At 34.6% G+C, this 8,543-nt stretch overlaps 1 protein-coding gene across 6 annotated transcripts in view; it reads left to right on the forward strand.

The window, feature by feature from the left end:
- The window catches only part of dgkh (diacylglycerol kinase, eta), a 104,092-nt gene that overhangs the window by 84,224 nt on the left and 11,325 nt on the right, over window positions 1–8,543 (forward strand). For all 6 annotated transcript variants that reach the window (XM_048193001.1, XM_048193005.1, XM_048193000.1 and 3 more), the window contains 5 exons: window positions 171–278; window positions 2,469–2,582; window positions 2,666–2,800; window positions 5,613–5,879; window positions 8,121–8,213. In XM_048193001.1, coding sequence (XP_048048958.1) covers window positions 171–278; window positions 2,469–2,582; window positions 2,666–2,800; window positions 5,613–5,879; window positions 8,121–8,213 — 717 coding nt within the window. The remainder of the gene's footprint in view (window positions 1–170; window positions 279–2,468; window positions 2,583–2,665; window positions 2,801–5,612; window positions 5,880–8,120; window positions 8,214–8,543) is intronic.

The raw sequence follows: 8,543 nt of genomic DNA on the forward strand, positions 1-8,543 counted from the left end.
GTGTCAAATGTTGTCAAGGCTGAACAATCACCAAATGATTATCTACTGATTTAAAGACAACAGCTGCTGGAACTGAACCTCTTCTCAATAAGAATTTGAAGCACTGGCTGTCGACCACTGTCCCAGTTTCATGTTCAGGGTTCCTCATGGTTGTGTGATTGATTCTGCAGTGTGACGGGCAGTACATCCCACTCCCCAGTCTCCAGGGAATCGCTGTGCTGAACATCCCCAGCTACGCCGGGGGAACCAACTTCTGGGGCGGCACCAAAGAGGATGATGTAAGTGATGATGCTAGAGGTCATGAGGGTTTTTTCTCTTCAAACAGCATTTTCCATCCTGACTCTGAGTTGTTCGACCCTGTTTGAGTTGAAATATGACACCATGTAGAGAGGAAATGATCTGGAGTTGTTTAATTAAGTGGATGAGTTTGCCCTGTGTTGTGTTGAGTCGTGTTGTCTAACGTGCAGCTGGCTCTGGACAAAACCTTTTCAACCTGGGGTGACACGGGTCTTTGTTCGCAACAAGTGGCCTCTTGGCAGCTGGTTTGTTTTAGCTCACATGGCCTCATTCAGGGTGAGGTTACCTCCGGACGCAGTTTGTGTGCTACGACGTCTAGTTACAGAAGGGCAGAGTGCCTGTAATCTTGGACAGGACATTCAAGGACCCAGTTCAAAAATGTTATTCTCAAGTCCACTAAGTGTTTTCAGAGAGGGAAGAGTATTTAACCCTGTAAAGCCTGCTGATATATTTTAAATTGAACAGTTATGGAACTTTTAAGTAAAATCAAAAAAAAAAAAAAAGAGTATCATTTTTGACACATCAGGCTTTTATGATTCAGTATGATGAACATGGAGCTCATACTTCAGGAGGGGAAAAAATATAATTAAAAAAAATGCAGTTGCACATATATATATATATATATATATATATATATATATATATATATATACAGTACAGTCCAAAAGTTTGGAACCACTAAGATTTTTAATGTTTTTAAAAGAAGTTTCGTCTGCTCACCAAGGCTACATTTATTTAATTAAAAATACAGTAAAAACAGTAATATTGTGAAATATTATTACAATTTAAAATAACTGTTTTCTATTTGAATATATTTCACAAAGTAATTTATTCCTGTGATGGCAAAGCTGAATTTTCAGCATCATTACTCCAGTCTTCAGTGTCACATGATCCTTCAGAAATCATTCTAATATCCTGATCTGCTGCTCAAGAAACATTTAATGTGTACAATTGTACAACATATTTGTGTACAGTATTTTTTTCAGGATTATTTGATGAATAGAAAGTTCAAAAGAACAGTGTTTATCTGAAATCTAATCTTTTGTAACATTATAAATGTCTTTACTGCCACTTTTGATTGATTTAATGCATCCTTGCTGAATAAAAGTATTCATTTCTTTAATTTCTTTTCAAAAAATAAAAATAAAAATTCTTACTGACCCCAAACTTTTGAACGGTAGTGTATAATGCTACAGAAGCTTTGTATTTCAGATAAATGCTGTTCTTTTGAACTTTCTATTCATCAAGGAATCCTGAAAAAAAAAGTACACAACTGTTTTCAACATTGAAAATAATCATAAATGTTTATTGAACAGCAAATCAGCATATTAGAATGATTTCTGAAGGATCATGTGACACTGAAGACTGGAGTAACGATGCTGAAAATTCAGCTTTGCATCACAGGAATAAATTACTTTGTCAAATATTTTTAAATAGTACACAGTTATTTTAAATTGTAATAATATTTCACAATATTACTGTTTTTTACTGTATTTTTAATTAAATAAATGTAGCCTTAGTGAGCAGACGAAACTTCTTTTAAAAACATTAAAAATCTTAGTGGTTCCAAACTTTTGGACTGTACTGTATATATATATATATATATATATATATATATATATATATATACAGTACAGTCCAAAAGTCCATATATATATATATATATATATATATATATATATATTATAAAGATTAAATGCATAAAAATATTAGTTGTCACTCTATATCTCCCAATAATAGGTCTTGGTAAGTTAATATTTCAATTTTTAGTGTTATGATCAAAGCTCTGTGGTTTATATTGTTGCTGTGAAAATGTGAAAAAAAATGAGTAAAGATTTCACAACAAAAAGACCTGTACCATGACCTGAAGGGAGATGATTTTACAATTACTAAAAGGCCTTTTTTACATGCCAAAAAACTATGAACTGTCAATCAGAGGACAGAAGACATGTAGTAGATTGTAGTACTTTTTCTTGATCATGTTGATCATTTAGAGACCTTAGAAATTTGCATATCAAATATGATGCAGTAGGATTTATATGATTAGCAGGGGGTTTTTTAAGATATTTTTTTTCTGGATGTGAATCTTGAGTATGAGCCTGGACGGAGCCCCCTAGTGGTAGTAAACTATTTTCATGTGTTTTTTTTTTTCTCTCTCTCCTTTCATGCAGATATTTTGTGCCCCTTCATTTGATGATAAAATCTTGGAAGTGGTCGCTGTGTTCGGTAGTATGCAGATGGCTGTCTCAAGGGTGATCAAGCTGCAACATCACCGTATTGCACAGGTAAACACACCTCACACACAAATGATCTGTAAAGTTTGTGAATAATGGTGATAGAGATGTGTAACTCATCTCAACCCTCCCAGTGTCGCACGGTGAAGATCACCATTCTGGGAGATGAAGGGGTGCCTGTCCAGGTGGACGGAGAGGCCTGGATTCAGCCTCCTGGAGTCATCAAGATTCAGCATAAGAACCGAGCTCAGATGCTGACAAGAGACCGGGTGAGTGTTTCTGGAGAAGAATCATGATTTTTGATATATTATTTCCACAATATTACCAACAGCGATCAGAAAAGTTAAAGGAATAATACATTCAGAATGGCATTTGACATTTGGGGTTGGTACGATACGTTTTTTATACTCATTAAGGCTGCATTTATTTGATCAAAATACAAGTAATATTGCGAAATACTATTACAATTTAAGTAATTATTTTTAAGTAATTTGTTATTATTTTCAGTGTTGAAATCAGTGTTGTGCTGCATAATATTTTTCTGGAAACCATAATATATTTTTTGAGGGTTTTTTGATAATTTGAAATAGAAATCTTTTGTAACATTATAAATGTATTTACTGTCGCTGTCATCAATTTAATGCATCCTTGCTTAGTAAAAAAATCATTTTCTTACTGACCCCAAACTTTGGACATTAGTGTATATCACCCAGATGTTGTTTTTCTCTGTTGTTCTATGAAAGACAAAAGGAAATGTTAGGAAGAATGTTTTGTTTTCCATCCACTTTCAAAGGAAAGTTTGATAGTGGTTTAAACTGTCAACAAGCTCCAAAAAGCACCACAGAATTATCATAAATACTGTCAATAAGACTTGTGTGTGATATTCCAAGTCTTCTGAAGATATAATATAGCGTCTGGTGTCGGAGAAGAATAAGGCTCAATAAATTGTCACAAAAAGTCAGATAGAGGTGTTGTGTGCGCTGTGTAAAAAACATGATGGTTATTGTAGTTCTAGACTAAATGTGAGCATGCATTTACTCATCTACGCATTTACTTGTGCAAAAACTGATTCGGTATTCCTCAAAATGAATAAAAACAGTGAAATGCAAACTCAGAATATTATGCAAAACTGCAATAAATAAATGTTAAATTACACAAATATACTTTATGTATTTAATCTCACTTTATTAATGTATTGGCTGCTGACCAGGGCTTGACATTAACTCCCGCCAAATGCAGGTGGATTTCAGCAGTGGTGTATAACGCAGTTACTCCTACAAGCCACTTTGGCGGGTTGAATTTTATGCATAATATATACATTTTTCAGTTGTAGTCAAAAGTGCAATTTATCTTTTAACGAAGTGCAATGTAGTGTTGTCAAAAATATCGATTTTTTTCGATAGATATCAATACTAAAATATCTGAAATGGTTCCAATACACATTTTCCGCAGGATAGATACAGGAGACCAGCTGCGCTTTCTCACTCTCTCATCTCTCTGATAGCGAGTTAACACACAAACCCGCCTCCCCTCACTCGTTTCATTTGCTCCAGATGAATACTGTTGTCAAAAATATCTATTTTTCGATACATATCAGTACTAAAATATCTGAAATGGTTCCAATACACATTTTCCGCAGGATAGATACAGGAGACCAGCTGTGCCTTCTCACTCTCTCATCTCTCTGATAGCGAGTTAACACACAAACCCGCCTCCCCTCACTCATTTCATTTGCTCCAGAAGAATATTGTTGGTGTTACAGGGCTTGAATTTCGGCGCGGGATTGTGCGTATTGCACGTTATTTTACTCATTCCCGCAGATTTTGTGCTCACACCCAAAGTGCGCGCACATAAAGCCGCATCTCAATACTAAATTGAGTTATTTTTCACTATTTTTTGCTTATTGCAAATACACACAAAATAATGTCAAGTATTCACATAAACACAGTCTGTTATGTTTTAAGTGAACACAAACAGTTGAGAAAGAAAACACATATGTAACAGTATAATGGATCCGTGCGTCAAGTCTTAAAGTGACAGCAGCCTAATAAACCTGCTGCCAAAATTATATTAATTATAATATAGATTATAATATAATATATTAATATATAATATATTAATATTAATATCTATATGGCCGTTTTTCCCCATGGTATTGATGTCAAAATTGTGGCCAGTGAAAATACTGAGTGGCTAGTAACTTTGTAAAACCACTACCCACAGTGACTAGTGAGCACAAAAGTTAATGTCAAGCCCTGCTGCTGACCTTCGATGATCCAATTTAGCCATACTAATAAACAAAAATTACTTTAGATAAACCTCACATTTGTGTTTTATTTTTTTGTATATATTGCTGAAGTAAGAGTGTTGAACATTCTTCTCCTGCGTCCTATTCTTCTGCAATCAAAAATGGCAGCAAAGCTGAAAGGTGTGTTTGAGCTGCGCCTCTACTGTACAGGCGTGAATTTGCATTTCCTTCAGCCTTTTCATTTCACTTTTGATGTGAAAGTTCCTTTACAAATGGCCAAGAATAGCACTATTGCTTTTTTGTTTTAAAAAAAACAAACAAGCAGAGAAAAAGTAACTCAAAAGTAACATAATGCATTACTTCTATAAAAAAGTAACAGAATTAGTTACTTTTTTAGGGTGTAATGTAATATTGTAACGCATTACTTTTAAAAGTAACTTTCCCCAACACTGGGAATAAAACTGTAAAGTTTGGTTTGTGTAGTGTAGTGGCTAGAGATTGCAGGAGAAAAAGCTAATTTTGAGAAAACTAAAGATTTGTATTGTAATTGAAATCAATGACTTGAATGTAATAAAATAAACACTTAAATGTATTCTAGTTGTGTTCTTTCCACTAGTCTGAAATAAGAGCAAAATAGTCCAAAATAGTTTTGCCTGTAGTGTTTTGCTTTGAGGACACATGATGATAGCTCAAAGATCACTGCATCTTTTCAGGTAACCAACCCAGATCTTTCACCACTGGGCTGTTTGTGTAAATTGTGTGTATCCTTTCTAAACATTGGATTTAAAAACTCACTATCCTTTAAATGACTTCTGTATTTATTTTCAATAAAGGCATTTGAAAACACATTGAAGTCTTGGGAGGATAAACTGAAATACGACAAGCCTCCACTGAGGCCGCACTTGTATCCTCAGCATTCTGTGGATCTGGCCACAGAGGAGGAATCCGCGCTCATCCAGATGTGTGCTCGAGCCGCTGAGGATCTCATTACCAGGATCTGTGAGGCTGCCCAAAACTACCAACTCCTCGAGCAGGAGCTTGCCCACGCTGTCAACGCCTCTTCGCACGCCATCAACAAAACACACCCCAAGTTCCCAGAGGTGAGCAATGCCAGCACTGAAGGACTGTTCACACCAATGCCACTGATTTTTATCATTCCATGAATGAGTTGATTGCCCTCCATAGTATTTTAGAAATCTATTTTCCCTCATATAACACAATGACAGCTCATCACAGTATTATTTTTGGGTTTGGTGAGAGTTCATTGTTTTGTGATAATTATTATTTTTGTGCAAAAACAACTTTAGTATGGGGAACACATATTAACTATTAACTATGACTTTTGCCTCATTAAACTCTTAATTTACTGCTTATTAATAGTTAGTAAGGTAGTTGTTGTAGCGTTTAAGTTTAGATATGGGGTAGGATGTAGAATATGGTCATGCTGAATAAGGCATTAAATGTGCCCTAGAACTTTTTTTAAAAGATGTAATATAAGTCTCTGGTGTCCCCTGAATGTGTCTGTGAAGTTTCAGCTCAAAATACCCCATAGATTTTTAATTCATTTTTTTGAATGCCTATTTTGGGGCATAATTAGAAATTAGCCGATTCAGGGTGTGTGGCCCTTTAAATGCTGACGCTCCCCGCCCACGGAGCTCGCGCTTGCCTTAAACAACATAAAAAAAGTTCAAACAGCTAATATAACCCTCAAAATGGATCTTTACAAAGTGTTCGTCATGCAGCATGTCTAATCGCGTAACTACAGAGTTTATTTTGATGTTTTTGATTCTGAATGAGTTTGAGGCTGTGCTCCATGGCTAACGGCTAATGCTACACTGTTGGAAGAATGAAAACAGTAAGAAATGATGGTAACTTTAACCACATTTAACAGTACATTAGCAACATGCTAACGAAACATTTAGAAAGGCAATTTACAAATATCACTAAAAATATCATGGATCATGTCAGTTATTATTGCTCCATCTGCCATTTTTTGCTATTGTCCTTGCTTGCTTACCTAGTCTGTTGATTCAGCTCTGCACAGATCCAGACGTTCTACCCTTCTCTAATGCCTTTCATAATGTTGGGAACATGGGCTGGCATATGCAAATATTGGGGGCGTACACCCCGACTGTTACGTAACAGTCAGTGTTATGTTGAGATTCGCCTGTTCTTCGGAGGTCTTTTAAACATATGAGATTTATATAAGAAGGAGGAAACAATGGAGTTTGAGACTCGCTGTATGTCATTTCCATGTACTGAACTCTTGTTATTTAACTATGCCGAGGTAAATTCAATTTTGAATCTAGGGCACCTTTAATAAGTGCTTTATAAGTACTAATAAACAGCCAATAATCAGGCTAATAAGCAACTAGTTAGTTGCTTTGGTAACTAGTGTTACCAAAAACTCAACATGGAACTATGGAACTCATGAATAAAATCAGCCAGCTCCAATGTGAAGCAAACTTTGATCTGAAGGAAAAGTATTCAAAAACTGGGCAAAAAGGTCTTTTATGCTCTTTGCTTGAAGCATTGTGGATTACTTAATAGAATCAAAAACAAGTTACAATATAAATTTATAGTCATTCATTGTAGATATATAATATACACTTGCATTCAAAAGTTTAGGGTCAATAATATTTTAACTTTAAAAAGAAATGAATAGTTTTATTCAGCAATGATGCATTAAATTAATCAATAGTGACAGTAAAGACATTTATAATGTTACGAAAGATTTCAAATAAATGTTGTTCTTTTGAACTTTATATTCATTAATGTGAATCAAAAGAATATTAAGCAGCACAACTGTTTTCAACATTGATAACACTGAGCAGAAAATCAGCATATTAGAATTATTTCTGAAGGATCATGTGACACTGAAGACTGGAGTAATGATGCTTTGCCATCACAGGAATAAATCACATTTTAAAATATGTTAAAATAAAAAAACAATTATTTTAAATTGTAATAATATTTCTCAGTATTAATGTTTTTACTGTATTTTTGATCAAATAAATGCATATTTGGTGAGTATAAGGCACAATGGATCTGTAGTGTTTTTCTAATAGTGTTTCTAGAGTGTTTCTCTTTTTTTTTAAATAAAGTTAAGTTGACATCACATGTGACCTCTAAAAAGCACATAGTGTATAATCGCTTACCAACCTCAGATATCATGGTAGTTTTGTTTGAAAATCTTTATATATTAAATAGTTTTCTCTTTTGAGAAAATGAATGGTATTTTTACATTAGGAACCCAATTATTCTTCTCCGTTGTCCTTATAGTTTATATATTGATGGGTATATTCTCATGCCTGATTCGTCATCCCATCTGTTCTCCTCAGAGCCTGACAAGAAACACTGCCATTGAGGTGGCGAGCACCGTGAAGGCCCTGCACAATGAGACTGAGTCTCTGCTAGTAGGACGAGTGCCATTGGTGAGTTCACTGTGAACATGATCTGGATTAAATGTGTGTAAGGTAATATAATGTAAAGCTCATTCTCATTCACTTTTTCCAAGACATAAATGTTTATGGTGCTGCAGAACAGGTTCCCATAGGAAAGAATAATCTGCACTGTATTGCAGAGCAAATGGAGACTTTTTTTTTCTATTTTTGTATTGCTATATCTATTTCTAAGGAATTTTAGAAAAAGCATCTGATACAAAGCACAATTATGTTTAGTTTAGCTTATAATAAATGAAATGTAATGTATGACTTTCAAGTGCAGATTTCAAGCAATAACATTGTCCCCCAGAATTCAGATTC

This window comes from Megalobrama amblycephala, linkage group LG6 (assembly GCF_018812025.1).
Source record: "Megalobrama amblycephala isolate DHTTF-2021 linkage group LG6, ASM1881202v1, whole genome shotgun sequence".
NCBI classification, from domain to species: domain Eukaryota; kingdom Metazoa; phylum Chordata; class Actinopteri; order Cypriniformes; family Xenocyprididae; genus Megalobrama; species Megalobrama amblycephala.